At 44.8% G+C, this 21,244-nt stretch overlaps 1 protein-coding gene across 1 annotated transcript in view; it reads right to left on the bottom strand.

Moving 5' to 3' along the window:
- Window positions 1-21,244, bottom strand: part of LOC147112573 (exostosin-1-like) — a 903,087-nt gene that overhangs the window by 46,692 nt on the left and 835,151 nt on the right. Inside the window, exon 10 of the mRNA XM_085998197.1 lies at window positions 13,534-13,716. Coding sequence (XP_085854323.1) covers window positions 13,534-13,716 — 183 coding nt within the window. The remainder of the gene's footprint in view (window positions 1-13,533; window positions 13,717-21,244) is intronic.

Here is a 21,244-nt window from a genome sequence, read left to right as displayed (position 1 = left end):
CCCGTCGAGCTCCCTTTTGAAAGAGCTGCTATCTTCCCAGACATTTGCTTTACACAAGCCATGCAACTTAATAAAGGTGATTTCTAAAAATTCTGACCACATATGATGCAGATCATATTGTTAGGCAAGGGTATTAAGAGTTATGGAACCAAGACAGGTAGATGGAGTTAAGATACAGATCAGCCATGACCTAATTGATTGGCAGAACATGCTCAAAGGGCTGAATGGCTTACTCCTGTTCCTACGTTCCCGATGCTACAGCATAACAGGAACATCGAATGCTTGAGGTAATGAAACAAAAACAGAGGGGGTACAGAATATAATTAGAAGTGATCTGTATAGAACGTCACCTGGATATAAACAAGATACAGGATATCTTGGCAGATAAGAGGCATGCTTCTCTGTTGCTGAATACAATCTCTAAATCAGTTATGAAAGTGGGACATTACGTAACTATTATTAACCCGGTATGGCCCAGCTATCCATAAAGGTTTAGAAAAAGGGATCCTGAGAGAAAGAGAGGGATTTTCCTTTTACTTTTCTCTGATGCTCATTCGATTACAAACTGTGACAGGTACATATGTTTCATTAGTATGAGTGGTACAGGTGTAAAATGGCCAGCGTCACTTAAAGGGATCTCTGGAATCAGATCTGGCAATATTAAAAGTTTATGGAAGTGCAAGTTTTCAGCTTTCAGGATGACCTTAATTGCTCTCGTTGCTCTCTCTGCAAAGTCCTGAGCCACTTTGTTATCACCCTCTGTCTTCCTCTCTCAATCTGCCAAGCCCTGCTCTTTAATGTGCAGCTGTAGGCCCATGCCCTGTGCTGCTTTCCAGAAATGTGAGGACAACTCTCCAATAGAATGTGAATGAGGCCCAGCAATCAAAATAGTTTAGCCCTTTCACTGCCGACATTGGGCAGCCATTTTGATCGCTCCGCCTGATATACGCTGAAGATGAAAATGAACTCCATGGTGTTAAAATAGTTAAGGGTGAACTTGAAAGAGATCTAGGGAATACAGTCCCCACCACTTACACCGTCCACGCTTATCATGGGCAGCCGCCTATATCGGGCTAATAGCGCTAACCATTTGCCAGTACCAGAGGAGTCAATTACAAAAGCGCATTATAACGTATTAAGTACTTACCCTGTACTTACCAATTTAAAAAGCTCTGCTTATTTCAGGCAAAATCAGGTCTTCACGCAGGTTCAATCAGCTGTTCGCAATTCAGTAAAGTGCGATTACCTTAGTGATGAGATACTGGATGCAACTGCTAACAATTAGCAGAGGCAGATGCTCAGTGAGATTTCCTGTTTTTTAAATTATTCTGGTTACTTTGCTTTTTGGTTTTACCATCCACCCTGTATAGAGGACAAATCGTGGTAACACCATGTGGCTGCTATAAGCGGTGGGGACTATATTAATACATTCAGTGCTCTAAATGTCCAATTACCTGCAGAGCAGCCATCAACCAAACAAACTGAATGTTGAATTATATAGTCAAAGTGTACAGGCGTACTAAGTTTCACAGTGGGTTAGGCACTTCTGGGACCTGGATCCAAATCTGGCCCAGATTGATGGGATGAAAGTTTCCTCGGTCTACTGTTTTGTGAAGTTTGAATCCAGCTCTGAGCGTGGGCGTTATCATAAAACTGTCCCTAATTGTTGTTCATACTAATCTAAGGATGGTTGGTATGGGAAACTATAAAAAAGTCCAGTAGCGAGTGCTATTCTCAGGGTGTGGATTGAAACATGTAGTTGGGACAAGGTGGAGGGAGCTTTGCCCTGCATCTGTCTCGTGAATGACAGTGGATGATCTAGCACTGATATCCCTCACCTTCTGCAGCACAAAAAACAATGGTAGAATATAACTCAGAGGCCAATCATCCCAGCTCCAGGACATCGCTGCAGGAGTTTGTCAAGGCAACGCCCAACTATCTTCAGCTTCTTCATCAATGATCTTCCTGTTCACTGATGATTGAACAGTGTTCAGTTCCATTCGCAATTCCTTAGAGAGTGAAGCAGTCCATGCCTGCATGCAGCATGACCTGGACAACATCCAGGCTTGGGCAGATAAGTGGCAAGTAACATTTGCGCCACACAAGTGTCAGGTAATGACCATCAAAGGAGAGCAAAACCACCACGCCTTGATATTCAATGGTATTACCATTGCCGAATCCCCCATCATCAATAATAGTAACAGGGCACTTAGAGGACTTGGCAGGGTAGATGCAGGGAGGATGTTTCCCTTTGCTGGGGAGTCTAGAACCAGGGGTCACAGTCTCACAATAAGGGGTCGGCCATTTAGAATTGAGATGAGGAGAAATTTCTTCACTCAGAGGGTGGTGAATCTTTGGAATTCTCTACCCCAGAGGGCTGTGGAGGCTCAGTCGTCGAGTATATTCAAGACAGAGATCGATAGATTTTTGGATATTAAGGGAATCAAGGGATATGGGGATAGTGCAGGAAAGTGGAGTTGAGGTCGAAGAACAGTCATGATCTTATTGAATGGTGGAGCAGGCTCGAAGGGCCAAATGGCCTACTTCTGCTCCTATTACTTATGTTCTTATGTTATCATGTCAACCACTTCGAATGAAAGTAATGTGAAGCAAAACTGGAAGGTGAAGTCTAAGAAGCCTAAGAAGGCAAGTCTGTACCCAGCTAGCAAATCTATCGTAGGGACTAGAAGTACTGTATCGAACGAGGTTGTAAAATATTGTGGTAAACCACTGTTATACCTGCCTGTGTGGGTGTTTGTATTCCACTGTGTACATGTCTGTACATGCCTCGGCTGACTCCTCCCACGAGTCCAGGTATAAAGGTGACTGCTCCACAGTCCCTCTGTATTCTGGACTGGTCGACCACTCGAGGCACACCTTCATTCTCTTGTTAATAAAAGCCTGTTAGTTACTCGCTTAACCTCAGCCTTTTGAGTAATTGATAGCGCATCAATTTTATTAACAAGATTTTTTTATAATGGAGAAGATCCTCACACCAGCACGCCTGGACTTAGACCATCGGGAGGCGGACGCATCCACCAAGTTTGCTCACTGGCTTAGGTGCTTTGAAAGATTCCTGATCGCCTCCGCTGCAACGGTCAAATCGGATGAGGACAAACTGGATGTCCTGACCTCCAAAGTGAACCACCGAGCGTACTCGGTCATCCAGGACGCGACCTCGTACACGGCTGCTCTCAAGCTCCTCAAGGACCAGTACACGCGCCCAGTGAACGAGGTGTACGCCAGGCACCTCCTGGGGAGTCGTAAACAACAACCTGGGGAATCGACCGAGGAATACCTTCAGGCACTGTCTGTGCTTGGCCGGGCCTGTGGTTGTAAGGATGTAAAGGCCGCCGTGTACACAGAGGAACTTATCCGGGACGCTTTTGTAGCGGGCCACAGGTCCAATTACACCCGACAGCGACTGTTGGAGCAGTGACCTCGACCTCAACAAGGCCTCTGAACTCGCACTATCATTGGACGCAGCCTACCGGGGCATGGATGCCTACTCCTCTGCACCGTGGACGCCGCGGGGAACGACAGCCTGGGACACGGTAGGACCGTCTCATAGCGCCGTGCCACCCCAGCCACATCCCAGCAACGGCCCAACTACCGCAGCAGTGTCCCAAGGCCAGAAATGCTACTTCTGTGGCCAGGCCAAACACCCCAGAGCGCGCTGCCCGGCGAAAAATGCGATCTGCTCGGGCTGCGGGAAGAAGGGACACTACGCCAGCGTCTGCAGGGCCAAAGCCACCCCGAACCCCAGCAGCGCCGCGTGTGGGCCATGCGGGCCGCCATCTTGGGCCTCCCCAGCCATGTGCGAACCACTGGAACAGCAGCCATTTTGGACGCCTCCAGCCACATGGGGATCATGGATGCCGCCATCTTGGACGCCAGCCGGGACGCAGCAGGCCCCCAACACCGCCTCATCTGATACCCGCAGCGACACACCGACCCCTACGCTGGCCTCCGTTACGCTGGACCAAGCGAGACCGCACCAACTGGCCCGGTCCACAATGGACATTAAGGTAAATGGTCACGAAACAACCTGCCTTTTTGACTCTGGGAGCACGGAGAGCTTCATCCACCCGACACGGTGCGGCGTTGCTCTCTCCCAGTCCTGCCTGCGCACCAGCGGATTTCTATGGCCTCCGAGTCCCAGTCGGCGGACATTGGCGGCTACTGCGTGGTGACACTCTTAGTAGACGGGACTGTGTACGATAATTTTAAACTTCTGGTCCTGCCCCACCTCTGTGCTGCCGTTCTACTGGGGTTAGATTTTCAGTGCCACCTTAAAAGTGTTACGATGGCATACGGTGGACCCCTCCCCCCACTCACAGTCCGCAGCCAGCAGCTTCCAAATTGCCCGCCGCGCATCAGGTGCAACCTCTCCACACTCAGAGTCACCCCCCCCCCACTGTTTGCTAACCTCACCCCCGACTGTAAGCCCATCGCCACAAAGAGCAGGCGATACAGTGCCGGGGACAGGGTTTTCATTAAAACCGAAGTGGAGCGGCTCCTGAAGGAGGGGATTATTGAGGGCAGCACCAGCCCCTGGCGAGCCCAGGTTGTGGTCGTTAAGACCGGCGAGAAGCAGCGCCTGGTCATCGGCTACAGCCAGACAATAAATCGCTACACCCTGCTGGATGCTTACCCACTCCTCCGCATAGCTGATATGGTCAACCAGATCGCGCAGTACCGCGTCTTCTCGACCATTGACCTGAAATCAGCGTACCACCAGCTCCCTATCCGCCCTGAGGACCGCCAGTATACTGCCTTTGAGGCAAACGGCCGCCTCTATCACTTCCTTAGGGTTCCCTTTGGCGTCAACAACGGGGTCTCCGTCTTCCAAAGGGAGATGGACCGGATGGTCAATCAAAATGTGTTGCAGGCCACTTTCCCATATCTGGACAATGTGACATCTGCGGCCATGACTTGCAGGACCATGACGCAAACCTCGAAAAATTCCTCTGCACCGCCCAACTCCTGAACCTGACGTATAACAAGGAGAAGTGCATATTCCGCACAACCCGCCTCGCCATCCTTGGCTGTGTTGTGGAACACGGAGTCATCGGTCCCGACCCCGACCGGATGCGTCCCCTTATGGAACTCCCACTGCCCCACTGCCTCAAGGCCCTGAAGAGGTGCCTAGGGTTTTTCTCCTATTACGCCCAGTGGGTCCCCTACTATGCGGACAAGGCCCGTCCGCTGATCAAGTCCACCTCTTTTCCCTTGACGACAGAGGCCCGCTTAGCCTTCCACCGTATCAAGGAAGACATTGCCAAAGCCACCATGCACGCAGTGGACGAATCCATCCCCTTCCAGGTGGAAAGCGACGCGTCCGACTTTGCCCTGGCCGCTACCCTTAATCAGGCGGGGAAACCCGTGGCCTTCTTTTCACGAACCCTCCAGGGCCCGGAGACCAGACACTCCGCTGTTGAGAAGGAGGCCCAGGCTATTGTGGAGGCTGTGCGTCATTGGAGGCACTACCTGGCCGGAAAACGATTTACCCTGCTCACTGACCAGCGTTCAGTTGCTTTTATGTTTAACAACAAGCAGAGGGGCAAAATCAAAAACGACAAGATCTTGAGGTGGAGAATCGAACTTTCCACCTACAATTACGAGATCTTGTACCGGCCCGGGAAGCTCAATGAACCCCCGGATGCTCTATCGCGTGGCACCTGCGCCAGCGCGCAGATCGATAGACTGCGGGCCCTCCACAATGACCTCTGCCACCCGGGGGTCACCAGGTTCTTCCACTTCATCAAGGCCCGCAACCTGCCTTACTCCATTGAGGAGGTCAGGACCATGACCAGGAACTGCCAAGTCTGCGCTGAGTGCAAACCGCACTTTTATAGACCAGACAGGGCTCACCTGATAAAAGCCACTCGCCCCTTTGAGCGCCTGAGCGTTGATTTTAAAGGGCCTCTCCCCTCCTCCGACCGCAATGTGTACTTCCTCAACATTATTGATGAATACTCCCGTTTCCCGTTCGCCATCCCCTGCCCGGACATGACCAGTGCCACGGTCATTAAATGTCTGAACGACCTCTTCACCCTGTTCTGTTTCCCCAGCTATATCCATAGCGACCGGGGCTCATTGTTTATGAGCGACGAACTCCGCCAGTACCTGCTCGCTAGGGGTATTGCCACAAGCAGGACCACCAGTTACAACCCCCGGGGGAACGGACAGGTGGAAAGAGAGAATGCGACAGTTTGGAAGGCCGCCCTGCTAGCCTTAAAGTCTAGGGGCCTTCCGACCTCCCATTGGCAGGATGTGCTCCCCGATGCACTCCACTCTATTCGGTCACTGCTCTGCACTGCCACTAACGCCAGCCCTCATGAGAAAATGTTTGTCTTCCCAAGGAAGTCCACATCGGGGACATCACTACCGCCATGGCTGACGTCCCCAGGGCCGGTCCTACTGAGAAGACACGTGAGGACCCATAAAACGGACCCCCTGGTCGAGAGGGTCGACCTCCTCCACGCCAACCCCCAGTATGCTTACATTGCGTACCCGGACGGGCGGGAGGACACAGTCTCCATACGAGACCTCGCACCCTCGGGGGCCCCAGTAACCCACTACCCACTACCACCCCCCCCCACGATCCAATATCCAACCCCAGCAGACGGCACGCCTGGGCCCCGCGACCCGCTCGACACCCACGAGGACTACACACCAGTGCCCCAGCCTACGCGGGACTCGACGCCGGAAGCTTCACTACCCCTGCCGTCGCCACGTCGATCACAGCGGCAGACAAGACCTCCGGAGAGACTCCAATACACAAACTTTTAATACATTTCACCCCGCCGGACTCATTTTTAAACAAGGGGTGAATGTGGTAAACCACTGTTATACCTGCCTGTGTGGGTGTTTGTATTCCACTGTGTACATGTCTGTACATGCCTCGGCTGACTCCTCCCATGAGTCCAGGTATAAAGGTGACTGCTCCACAGTCCCTCTGTATTCTGGACTGGTCGACCACTCGAGGCACACCTTCATTCTCTTGTTAATAAAAGCCTGTTAGTTACTCGCTTAACCTCAGTCTTTTGAGTAATTGATAGCGCATCAAATATAAAGTCCTTTTTAATTAAAAACAACAAGAAATGCTTCTAATTTCTGTTTTGTAAAATGGCAACAAGAGATTCAGGCCTAGAAATCCGAGGTCTTACCGCTGGCCATTAAGGCTCGTTTTGGGGGAAAATTGGCAGCGGCCACGCTTCTGCCCGCTGCCAGCGGGTCCCGCAGCAGACGCCATTTTTGGCAGGTTGGCAGTGCTGTCGTTGCCTGCGGTCACTGAAAGTATTGTAATTAGTCGGAGCGTGACATCAATCGCCGTGCAACTCTGAGTTGACGCCTGCTCATCCATTTTGGATATCGCCGCTGCTCACGCCACCCTCTCCAAAGCACGCCCATGCGTACAGCCGCTAAAAATGCTTCAGTAGCGTTAACAGCCATGAGGACGCTTCAACTGACAATTGTAAGACAGCCAGGACTCTCCATGTAGCGGTGTTTATATTAATTGCAAGCCTAGGTCTTGAGAGCTAACCCTTGAGATTTGTAGGTAAAGTTTAATTTTTTTTCCGATTGTTTGCTTATTTGAAACTGTCCTGCCTGAGATTATAATACTGAATGTAACAAATGGGAAGATGCAGAATATTACAAGTAATTACTGCTGAGTGACTAGAAGAGTAAACTTGAGGTTTGGATTAGGAATCACCTATGGATGTTCAGTGTTTCGATCTCTGAAATCTGAAGTGTGAATTCAAATTGTTGAAGTTATCAGCTATGAGCATTCTGTCCTCACCATGGAACAGTAAAAGGCCCTCAGTTGTCAGACCCTCCTAAGCCAGTGACTAAAGTGACCTCAGCATATCAATGAAATTATGATTACAGTGTAACAGTTTCAAAAACTACAAAGCGCTGGATTTGATCGTTCCTATCCTGTATCTTTTTCTTCCTGCTTCATGAAAATTTAAACAAGCATTTAAAATAAAGAGCTTGGTTTAGTCTCTAGTCCTTTAGAATGAGATGTGTGGGTAAAGTGATAGGGGAGACTCCTTGAAAGCATTAAATGGGCCATCTTGGCTCAATGTCAAAAAAAATGACCTGTGGTCCCTTTCAACAACACTGAATGCTACATGCCTTCTTCAGCGCTATGAGAGGATCAAACTTCCGTGAATTAATTTGCCCTGTTGTACACACACACCCTCCCCCCTTCTCCTCTGATCCCATAAAACCCGAAGTCTGATCAAAGCAGATTTCCCCGGCGCAGTTGACAGATTCCCCACAAATGCATAAACAATTTGCCTGTAACATTGATTGGCGAGCAGGTGGCAGGTAAATTGTTGTAACAAATACGGCAACTGTTCCGTACATGGCATACAGGTTCACTCGTTTCTTCCCCGTTCTCCTTACCTGCAAGCGGGACACAGATGCGACCTTTGGCCTCCTGCTGTGCTTAGCGCCAGAAAGAGCACGTTAAACCACAAATTCTCCGCACTGCTGATGTTAATTAGCAGGCAGCACCAAAATACTGGTGCTGCCTGCGCTCTCTCGGTGGTCGGCCATTAGCCTTGGCCGGCGCTGTTACCGACAGATTTCCGGCGTATTGCAATTTCTAGGCCTAGATACCATAGTGGGTTCCTTCTGGGATCCAAATTCAAATCCAGTTCAGATGAAATGGATGAATGTCTCCTCTCTATGGGAAATGCACTTGAGCAGCCTAATATTAGTTTTTATTGACTATGTGCCCATAGCACAAAACTACACCTAATTTGGCACTAATTTACACAAAATTACCAATTGTACTTGGAGAAGTCGCAGGATGATTGATGTGAGAAATGGAAAAAATATTATACTGATGTTTTTCCGAGGATGAGTCTGAGGCACATGGTCAGAGTAGTTTAAACAGAACTTCACTCTGCATCTATTCATGCTGTACGTGACCGAGGAATACTTGATGGCGACTGGGTGTCTGAAAAAACTCTTCCATTTTGCAGCACAACAAAATTCCAGTGATTTGTGATGAGCACAAAATTCACTGGGAAAAAAAGCAAAATTTATCTGAAGATTACCATTTGAATATCTCTGCCCGAATTGCCAAACATTCCTCAAAGTGTTCTACTTGTAATAGATGACAAAATACTTTCTCCTACCCCAGGTAATGATCAGAATTAGCACATTGGTACTACATTTCAGATGGGAGACAAATCTATTTTCTAACATAGATTTTGCAAACTAGGGCTCTAGAAATATATTAGTTTAAAAAATTTTTTTAATAACTATTATTAACCTGTACAAGTGAAAAACAAATTTTGTAGGAATAAAATTGAAGATAATAAATGATGGTTAGTGTGATATCGATTTTTACTTCATGAGTCTGAATGAAAGTATAATTCACAAATGCCATAGGCACTAGTGAGTTAAGTTGATCTTGCTCATGAGTGAAGTAAAGATCGATATACTACTTGATCTCATTTATTGTTCTGTGCATTGAGTGACATTTCTTTCCCAACGGTGTTGCATTGGATTTTCCATGCCTTCCATTTAAAGATCGCTTTGGCAGGATTTTCCTTGGGGCATCTCCTGCTCTGCTATCATAAGCTCCGTAGAAACCCCATGAACCAGCATGGACTCTTTGGAAATGAGGAAAGAGTACTAGCTTGAAAAAGAGGTAGTGGAAGAAGACTATCATCTTAATTGGGTTAGAGAGGGAGCAAAATGCCTGTTTGAATTGGTGTGGGAGCGGGAGAAATGTGCCAGTATAAACTCGATGCGTTGGAGAACAAAGTGTATCTGTGATAATGTGGGACTTGGATGGGGAGAACATAAGAACATAAGAAATACGAGCAGGAGTAGGCCAATCGGCCCCTCGAGCCTGCTCCGCCACTCAATAAGATCATGGCTGATCTGATCCTAACCGCCAATCCACTATCACAGAACCATCTCCTGAATCTAACAGAATTAGACACACGAAATAGGAGCAGGATCAGGCTACACGGCCCCTGGGCCCGCTCCGCTACCCACAGGGCCATGACCGATCCGAACCTAGATTCATGTCCAAATTCCTGCCCGCTCCCCGTAACCCTTAATTCCCTTTACATCTAGGAAACTGTCTATTTCTGTTTTAAATTTATGTAATGATGTCGCTTCTACAGCTTTTTGGGGCAGCATATTCCATGGACCTACCACCCTCTGAGTGAAGTAGTTCCTCCTCATCTCAGTTTTGAAAGAGCAGCCCCTTATTCTAAGACTATGCCCCCTAGTTCTAGTTTCACCCATCATCGGGAACATCCTCCCCGCATCCACCCGATCCAACCCCTTCACAATCTTATATGTTTCAATAAGATCGCCTCTCACTCTTCTGAACTCCAATGAGTAGAGTCCCAATCTACTCAACCTCTCCTCATATGTCCATCCCCTCATCCCCGGGATTAACCGAGTGAACCTTCTTTGTACTGACTCGAGAGCAAGTATGTCCTTTCTTAAGTATGGACACCAAAACTGTACGCAGTATTCCAGGTGCGGTCTCACCAATACCTTGTACAACTGAAGCAATACCTCCCTATTTTTATATTCTATCCCCCTAGCAATGAAAGCCAACATTCCATTGGCCTTCTTGATCACTTGCTGTACCTGCATACTAACCTTTTGAGTTTCGTGCACCAGGACCCCCAGATCCCTTTGTACTTCAGTACTTTCCAGTTTCTTGCCATTAAGATAATAACTTGCTCTACGATTTTTCCTGCCAAAGTGCATAACCTCACACTTTCCAGTATTGTATTCCATCTGCCAAATCTCTGCCCACTTACTTAGCCTGTCTATGTCCCCTTGCAGGTTTTTTATGTCCTCCTCACTCACTACTTTCCCTCCCATCTTAGTATCATCTGCAAACTTTGATATGTTACACTCGGTCCCCTCCTCCAAATCGTTAATATAGATTGTAAAGAGTTGGGGACCCAGCACTGACCCCTGCGGAACACCACTAGTTACTGATTGCCAGTCTGAGAATGAACCATTTATCCCAACTCTCTGCCTTCTGTTAGATAGCCAATCCTCTATCCATGCCAGAATGTTACCCCCAATCCCGTGATTTTTTATCTTAAGCAATAATCTTTTGTGTGGCACCTTGTCAAATGCCTTTTGGAAGTCTAAATACACTACGTCCACTGGTTCCCCTTTATCCACCCTATATGTTACTTCCTCAAAGAACTCCAGCAAATTTGTCAAACATGACTTCCCCTTCATAAAACCATGCTGACTTTGTCCTATTAAATTATGATTATCCAAATGTCCTGTTACTGTCTCCTTAATAATGGACTCCAAAATTTTACCTACCACAGATGTTAGGCTAACCGGTCTATAGTTTCCAGCCTTCTGTCTACTGCCCTTTTTAAATAAGGGTGTTATATTAGCAGTTTTCCAGTCTGCCGGGACCTTTGCCGAGTCCAGGGAGTTTTGGAAAATTATTACCAATGCATCCACAATCCCTACCGCCACTTCCCTCAAGACCCTAGGATGTAAGCCATCAGGTCCAGGTGATTTATCCGCCTTGAGTCCCATTATTTTACCGAGTACCACTTCCTTAGTGATTTTGATCGTGTTTAGCTCCTCCCCCCCTTTAGCCCCCTGTTTGTCCAGTGTTGGGATATTCTTAGTGTCTTCTACTGTAAAGACTGATATAAAATATTCATTCAGTGTTTTTGCCATCTCCATATTTCCCACCATTAATTTCCCGGTCTCATCCTCTAAGGGACCAACATTTACTTTAGCCACCCTTTTTCTTTTTATATAACTATAAAAACTCTTACTATCTGTTTTTATATTTTTTGCTAATTTACTTTCATAATCTATCTTCCCTTTCTTAATCAATCTTTTTGTTATTTTTTGCTGTCTTTTAAAGTTTTCCCAATCCTCTATCCTCCCACTAGATTTGGCTACCTTATATGCCCTTGTTTTTAGTCGAATACTATCCTTAATTTCTTTACTTAGCCACGGATGGCTGTCTTTTCTTTTACACCCTTTTCTTCTCAGTGGAATATATATTTTTTGGAAGTTGTAAATAACTCCTTAAATGTACACCACTGATCATGTATCGTCTTACCCTTTAATCTATTTTCCCAATCCACTCTACTCAATTCCGCTCTCATACCTTCATAGTCTCCTTTATTCAAGCTTAGCACGCTTGTTTGAGATCCAACCTTTTCACCCTCTAATTGAATATGGAATTCAACCATGTTATGGACACTCATTCCAAGGGGATCCTTTACTAGGACATTTTTAATTAATCCTGTCTCGTTACACAGGACCAGATCTAAGGTTGCTTGCCCCCTGGTCGGTTCAGTTACATACTGCTCAAGAAACCCATCCCTAATACACTCAATGAACTCATCTTCAAGGCAGCCCTGCCCAATTTGATTTGTCCAATTAATATGATAGTTAAAATCCCCCATAATTATAGATGTTCCCTTATTACAAGGAATTTCTCTGTGAACTGGCTCTGGAGGTGATAGAGCATCTTTGTCTGGGTCTGGAGGGGGTAAAGTGTCTCTGTCTGGGTCTGGAGCGGGTAGAGTGCATTTGTCTGGATCTGGAGGGGGTAGAGTGTGTTTGTCTGAGTCTGGAGGGGGTAGAGTGTGTTTGTCTGAGTCTGGAGGGGGTAGAACATCTTTGTGAATGGGCAGTAGGAGAATGGATACTGAAAACATTTAAATGTTTATTTGGTGCTCCCATGCCATAATTTATTCCCTATTTGGTATGTTCTATCCTCCTCATTCTAAAGTGCACTTGAGGATTGCTACAGAAATACAAGCTGTTGTCACGTTCTTTACATTGATGCTTTTTTGTACTAAATGTTTTCTAATATTTATGTCCATTTCAATACTTTTATGATGGTATAAATAACCCTACAGAGCATTATTATGTACATTATCTCATTCCAGAATAAATTATTTTTGGCTACAAATGTTGACTCACTATACACATGTTGGAAAATACAACAAAAAGTGTCAAAAATTAAAATTACTAGGGGCTAATAAATTTTACATCATCAGTGTTCAAATCCCACTCCACAAATGTATAAATCCACCACTGCAAAAATTGCATGTTTGTGTATTTCAGTGTTTTCACCTATAATACAATTGATGAAATTGGGTATAGTTGCAACTTAAGTCATCACAGGCCCAGGTCCCACTGCACTCTCTTTGTAACTACTTGTTTTCATATGTCATTGGATTTTAGTTTTTACAGAACAATGAACTGAATTGCATAATATGGTCCCAAAACACCAATAAAATCCTGAAATCCAATGTAATAAAAATGAATTTAATTTACCCAGTTGCCTTGAAGCAGTGGACTTGGTCATCGGCCTTCATTCAAGGCAGTTATTCAGTTGTATGTTGCTTTTTTGAATTGTCACCTTTTTGGGGGCAATGTATTCTTTTCTGCAGCGGTTTATCAGCTTTTTCATGTTTATAAATTAAATGTAAACTGCTAAAATGGCGAGAGATTTGAGTAGCATTTTATACATACCTGTTGCATCATAGTTTCCTTATACTGCTTTTTCTGTGTGACTTTAATCGGAGGGAGTTTGGTGATGGCAGAAACCAGAAAATTCATTAGGATATCTTCACAGTTAGTCATCTGGTCTATCATGTTGTGAAGACTGGTTGGCAAGTAATAGCTGTACAGGTAGTGATAGTATCTGTAACCAAAATAAAAATTTTACTTAGACATCTATCACCCAATTAATATCCTCCTACTCACAACATAATTAAGACAGAGCAATTTAATTTAGTAGGAGTCTGTTTCCTCCTACCTATGTTGGAATATTTTCATTAAACAATGAAGAATCACAAATGCTGCCTTTCAAGGTAGAAAATAGATCATCTTAATTCATGCTGGCTAGTTGAAACCTCAAACAGAACGTTTTTGAGTAAAAATTTGTTTTATATTATTTAGGCATGATTCCCATATTAGCCACTTGCAATAATATATTTCAAAGAAAATGACAAAAGGGATACACGACATAAACCAATGCTAAGTTTTCAGTATTCAGGGCAACAATCTTGAATTTTAAGGTATATTCCTCCTCAGTTGAATCTTCCTCTGCCTCATGCTGTGCAAGACTGAAAGGGCAAATTAACCTTTGCCTCTATACCCAGCATTGAGCAAAACAGCTCAGAAACTCTCTATTAAATGTATGAGAGTGGAATGATTCTTTCTCTAATGCTTCTACCCTTCTTGTACAGTATTGTCCAGCTTGTGGTTGGTGTGTCACCACCACAAAGTGAGTGAGGTTTAGGGTCCGGGGTTGTACGGGATCATGGATAAAAACCTGTGTTCCATCACTAGGATTGGGTTTGGTTTGTGGCACAATGTTTAGTGATGCTGCACTGCCTGCTTTCTATATTAGTTAATATGCAGCCAATGACTTATATATCACTTTACTCTGTAACTTACAATCTTCTAATTTGTACAGTATGCTATTCTCTAATAACTCCTCACTCTCTTTCTTGACAAGAATCCAAATGTTAATGTGTTTAGCTACAGATTGTGGTATAATGATGTACCACTAATTTGAATATGAGTCTTTGAAGCGCATATAATTGAGATCCAACAAGCCTTTCACTGATCAATGCTGATGATGCAGAAACTCTCAATTTGGCCCAATGTAGTTATCGTAAAATTATCCTGACCTATTTTTACTGGTAGTTTTCTTATTCTGCTGAAAGCAATGTTGAGCTACTTTTGGCTTATATGCAAAATTTCACCCAGCTGTGAAATTGCATTGCTGAACCAAAAAAATCAGAGAAGTGAATCAGAAATATATATATTAATACAGTCGAATGGTTTAACAAAAACATTCAAATTGTAATTTTGTGTCAGTGAACTGGTCAAACAATTAGATAGATAGGGAATTATCAGGGGTTTCAAGTATCATGTTGTGATGGCAAATTCCCTAATTCCCCATCTAATATTGATACATTTATTATATTATGGATACATTTATTATGGCAATGTGTAGATAATAGCAGCTTGGTTCAGTTGGTAGCACCTGACGTAATAAAATTCACTACGCACTTGGTTTGAGCATAAAGCAAGGCTTTAATCAACTTGTTTCAGAACATGGAAGTCTAGTTGTATCTCACTAGCTCCTTGTCTTACAAAATGTTCCTGGAAAGCTGGGGTCCACGCCCGAGTATTTATACTCCTTGGATGGCGCCACCAGCTGGCCGTCCAGCGTTATTTCATAAGTAGTTTCTTGATGATGAGATTTATAACAGCACCCTCACCTCTGAATAAGATGGTTGTAGGTTCAATCCCCACTCTAAAACTTGGGCATGTAAGCTAAACTGTAATTTTAGTCTAGTATTAAGAAAACACTTGTTAGAGGTGGAGCCCTTTGGATGAGCTGTTAAACTGAGGCCCCATCTACCTATTCAGGTGGACACTAAAGATCCCATGGCACTATTTGAAGAAGAGCGGGGAGTTCCTCCCAGGCTTGGTTAAAATTCCTCCTTCAAACGAACACAAAACAGTTTGGGGGAAAAATTTGGTTGCCTTGCGCCTTCCGTTAGCGCCCCAAGGGGGCGCAAAGCACCTGGCTCCCAGGCGCGGTGCCGCTAACGCCTCCCGTGAAATTCAGTGGGAGGTTAATGGTGGCGGTAGCGCCCCACGGTGCTGCGCCTCAGCCGATGACATCATTGTCGTGCGCAAACTTGGCTCGCGGCCCCATACCTACCGCCGGACGCTGTGGCCGACAGGGTCAGGGTGCCGTGTTTGTGGCCGGGGTGGTGCAAATTAAAGGGCAGGTGCTGGGTGGCCATTTCTTTTGGGCCGCCTGCCAGCACCTGCCCCCTCTTGCGGGGTGCCGGCTGCGATCCATCAGCCCAGAACTCCTCTTCAGTGCCGGGCTCTTTTCCCGATGCCCCGCTCCCTGGTGGTCCAGCAGGGTCCTGGTGCGCGCTGCGCTAGGCCCCTCCCCTTTAATCAGGGGAAGGAGGCCTGTAGTACCGTACGTGCCACCGCGCGTGGTGCTGCTGCACATGCTGCCGCGATATTCAATGGGAGCGCCCCAAGAGGGAGGGGGCGCACTTCCAGTAGTGCCCCGCCTCCTGCTTGGGGTGCTACCATTCAATTTTGGGCACGGGGGTGCTAACTTTTTCGGGGCGCTAAAAGTAATGCCCAGGTGACGTTAGCGACCCAAAGGGGGCACAACCCAATTTTTCCCCCATTAACTGGTTATTTATTTCAGATTTCCAGCATCCACAGTGCTTTGCTTTTGTGTTAACCAGTTATTTACCTCATTGCTGTTTGTGGAAACTAATAGGGTCAATTTTAATAGAGACAGTTTTTGGCTGGGCAGTGGGCAGGATGATTGGGCTGCCCATCCAATATCATTGGTTTGAGGCCTGCACCATTTTGACAGCCTGGCCTTATTTACATTTCATTGGTGGGCTGCTCAGGTGTGTCCAGCGGTGTCTGGCAGCCCACCCAATTGGAGGGCAGGATTTCCGGCAGGCCTGATGTCCATGCTAATAGATGCAATTAGATTTCATATTTTGTTTTCCATCACTGATTTTTTTATATTTATCTACACTAAAATCTAGCTGCGTAATCAATTTATATCCCATCGAATGCTATCAATCGCTTTTACATTGGTCACCTGACCACATATCTTCCTATCATCAGCAACTTTGTAGCATTACTAGAAGTACATTTCTTCCTATAGCTTATGAATCGGGTGTTTCTTAAACCAAAGCAGCAGGGAATCTACCTACAAAAGAGACTGCTAATTCAGAAATGTGTTTCAACTATGAGAACTTGAAACAACAGGGCCAATTTTAACGACAGTTTTTGGTTGGGCAGTGGGCAGGATGATCAGGCTGTCTGTCCAATGTCATCAGTTTGAGGCCTGCATCATTTTGACAGCTGGGCCTCATTTACAGTTCAATTTTAGTTTTGAAGGGGGAATTTTAACCAAGACAGGGAGGATCTCCCCGCTCTTCTTCAAATAGTGCCATGGGATCTTTAGTGTCCACCTGAATGGTAGATGGGGCCTCAGTTTAACATCTCATCCAAAGGGCTCCACCTTTAACAATGCAGTATTTTCTTAGTACTGGACTAAAATTATTTCATCATTTATGCTAGTAAATGAACAATAAGGTCTAGAAATTGGTTTGCACCTGAATTTGGGCCTGGGCCCAGCAGTAGCAATAGGGTTGGCAACTCTGGTTGGACTTATTCCTGGAGATTTCATCATAAGACCTCCCACCTCCAAAGGCCCTGCCCAGTCAAACAGCCTTTTTCCCCATTTCCAATATCCCAGCACGGAATGAGCCCATGCACGTCACGTACCATATTGGACCCTTCAGTGCCCATTCTTTGCTCAAAAATGTGTGTTGCATGATCAAATTTCTAGGCCTAGACATTTTACATTCTCTTCTTTCAGCCATTACAAATGTTTCTGACCAGACTGGAAAATTTAAATCACATAAATGATGCCAGAAGCTAAAATGCTGTCTTGTACTTCTCAACAGAAACATAGGACTGGATTTTACCAGCCCTGAGGAGGCGGGTTTGGAGGCGGGACTGCTGGGAAAATGGGAAAAATTGGGAGCGGGTCCCAACCCCGCTCCCAACCCGCCTCCGAGCCATCTTCCCAGGAGGCGGGTCCCCGACTTGCGCAGGGACCAGTCTCCTAACGGTGGGGAGGGGATTAGAGCCATTTAACTGCCTGTTAAGGGAAAATAGCGTCAGGTTGTCAGACGTCGCTGGGGGTGGGACTAGAACCGGGAAACCAACAGTCTCGCTCCCAACGCGCTGCCTGAGGTAAGATCCCGGCCATACAACCTACAGCAAATTGGCATAGGGGCAAACAGATTAGAAGGTTAATTGCGTGGCTGAAGGACTGGTGTGGGAGGCAGGGGTTGACTTCATGGGGCACTGGCACCAGTACTGGGGAAAGAGGGAGCTGTTCTGTTGGGATGGGCTCCACTTAAACCAGGCTAGGACCAGCGTCCTGATGAATCGAATAACTAGGGCGGTAGATTGAGCTTTAAACTAATGAAGGGGTAGGAGGATTCATGAAAGAGTAAATTCAAAAGCAGTAAGAGAAATGTCAAAGCTGTAGATCAAAGTAGCGATTTGGGTGAAAATAAGCACAGTTGGTCAGGAAGGGACAGAGCGTTTAACAAAGGAAATATGGTATTGGAAACTAAGGTAACATCAGGGAAAAATAGAAAAAAAGTTAAAGCTAAAGGAACTATATCTGAATGCACAAAGCATTCACAACAAAATATATGTGTTAATAGCTATTAACAGTTAGAAATAAATGGGGTTTGATCTAATAGCCATTATGGAGACGTGGTTGTAGAGTGACCAAGGTTGGGAATTAAATATTTCAGGATACCTGATTAGAAGAGATAGGCAAAACGGAAAAGGGTAGCCCTGATAATAAAGGATGGGATAAAGACAGTAGAGAAAAAGGATTGTAGCTCAGAAAATCAAGATGTAGAATCAGTTGGCGAAGAAACAACAAGGGACAGAAAACACTGGTCTTATAAGCCTGCTAACAGTAGTTGTAGTGTCGAGCACAGTATAAATCAGGAAATTAGAGGTACATGTAACAAGGGTATTACAGTAATCATGGGGGACTTTAATCTTTATATAGACTGGGCAGATCAAATTTACAGTCATAGTGTGGAGGACGAGTTCATGGTATACATTAAAGATAGTTTTTCAGATTAGTATGTCGAGGAACCAACTAGGGAACAGTTTATTTTAGATCTAGTATTGTGCAATGAGGCAGGGTTAATTAATAATCTTGTAGTAAAGGAGCCTCTGGGAAAGAGTGATCATAATATGATAGAATTTTATATTGAGTTTGAGAGTGATTTAGTGAAGTCTGAAACTAGGGTCTTAAATCTGAATAAAGCAAACTACGTAGGTAGGAAGGGTGAGTTGACCAAGGTAGATTGGTAACCTAGATTAAAAGATATGATGGTAGATAAGCAATAGCAAACTTTTCAAGAATTAAATCATAATTTGCAACAAATATACATTCCCCTAAGGAATAAACCCCCCACGGGATTAATAGTTGAACCGTGGCTAACAAGAGATAGTATTAGATTGAAGGAAGAGGCTTATAATGTTGCCAAAAAGAGTAGTAAGCCTGATGATTGGGAGGATTATAGAATTCAGCAAAGGATGACCAAGAAATTTATAAAGAAAAAAGAGAATATGAGAGTAAACTAGCAAGAGATATAAAAACAGATTGTAAAAGCTTCTATAGATATGTAAAAAGGAAGAGATTAGCAAAAGGAAATATGGGTCCCTTAGAGGCAGAGACAGGAGAAATTATAATGGGGAATAAGGAAATGGCGCAGACATTAAACATATACTTCATGGTAGAAGACACAAATAACATTCCAGAAATAGTGGGCAACCAAGGGTCTAGCGAGAATGAGGAACTTAAAGAAATTAGTATTAGTAAAGAAATAGTACTGGGTAAATTAATGGGACTAAAAGTTGACAAATCCCCTGGATCTGATGGACTACATCCTAGGGTTTTAATAGAGGTAGCTACATTGGTATGCATTGGTATTAACCTTCTGGAATTCTCTAGATAATAGAACGGTCTTCGTGGATTGGAAGGTAGCAAACATAACCTTGCTATTCAAAAAAGGAGGGGGAGAGAAAACAGGGAAATACAGACCTGATATCAGTAACAGGGAAAATGCTGGAATCTATTATTAGGGACATGGTAACAGGGCACTTAGAAAATCATAATAAGATTGGGCAATATCAACATGGATTTATGAAAGGGAAATCATGTTTGACAAATCTGTTAGAGTTTTTTGATGTTGGATCTAGCAGGGTAGATAAGGGGGATCCAGTGGATGTAGTGTATCTGAATTGTCAAAAAGCATTTGATAAGGTGTTACACAAGAGGTTATTAAACAAAGTTAGGGCTCATGGGAATGGGGTAATATATTAGCATTGATTGAGGATTGATTAATGGACAGAAAACTGGAATAAACGGGTCATTTTCGGGTTGGCAGACTGTAACTAGTGGGGTACCAGAAGGATCAATGCTTGGGCCTCAGCTATTTACAATCTATATCAATGATTTAGTTGAGGGGACCGAGTGTAATGTATCCAAGTTTGCTGACGATACAAAGCTCGGTGGGAAAGTAAGCTGTGAAGAGAAGTCTTACTACAATTAAACAGGGTCTTGGTGAGACCACACCTGGAGTACTGTGTACAGTTTTGGTCTCCTTACCTACGGAAGAATTTTCTTTCCTTAGAGGGAGTGCAACGAAGGTTCACTAGACTGACTCCTGGGATGAGGGGATTGTCCTATGAGGAGAGATTGAGTTAGACTAGGGCTATAGTCCCTAGAATTTAGAAGAATGAGAGGTGATCTCATTGAAACATATAAAATTCTTATAGGGCTTGACAGGGTGGATGCTGGGAGGATTGTTGAAAGTCGAGAACTAGGGGGTCACAATCTCAGAATAAGGGGTCGGTCATTTAGGACTGAGATGAGGAGAAATATCTTCACTTAAAGGGTTGTGAATCTTTGGAATTCTCTACCCCAGAGGTCTGTGGATGCTCAGTCATTGAGTATATTCAAGACAGAGATTGATAGATCTTTGGATATTAAGGGACTCAAGGGAATGGGGATAGTGCAGAAAGGTGGATTTGAGGTCGAAGTTCAGCTGTGATCTTATTAAATGGCAGAGCAGGCTTGAAGGGCCGAATGGCCTACTCGTGCTCCTATTTCTTACATTCTTATGCTCTTATTGCTGGAGCTCAGAAGCAGATAAATATAACATCACATCTTAAGTTCAGCCGAACACTTCAGACTTTGTCCTGCAGAGAAATGACTACAGTGTACTCTTAATGAAAAATCAATAGTTGTGACATTTTAGTACTGACACTTCCCAAGAGTCCTTTGATGATATGACACTTTTCAGAATGTGGTCGTTCTCCTGTTTGTTCAATCTACTGTGTCACAGCCACATTTTCCTTGAGTGCAAAGCAACTCTATACCGCCAATTAACTAACGTCTTCCAAAATTGAAACCACATGTCACTGCACGAATGGTTTCCGGCATAGTCGTTTAAAAAATTATGTTTTTCATCAGATCTTTGAGTCGATTATTGCAGCTATTTTTGCTCTCACTAAGGATGTAATAAAACTTAAATGCTTTCTTACGAATCTGCAAAGGAGAAAA

The sequence above is a fragment of the Somniosus microcephalus genome, chromosome 9, assembly GCF_052327205.1.
Source record: "Somniosus microcephalus isolate GS21.2 chromosome 9, FLI_Smic_1.0, whole genome shotgun sequence".
Taxonomy (NCBI): Eukaryota; Metazoa; Chordata; class Chondrichthyes; order Squaliformes; family Somniosidae; genus Somniosus; species Somniosus microcephalus.
This window is presented reverse-complemented; position numbering and strand designations above follow the sequence as displayed.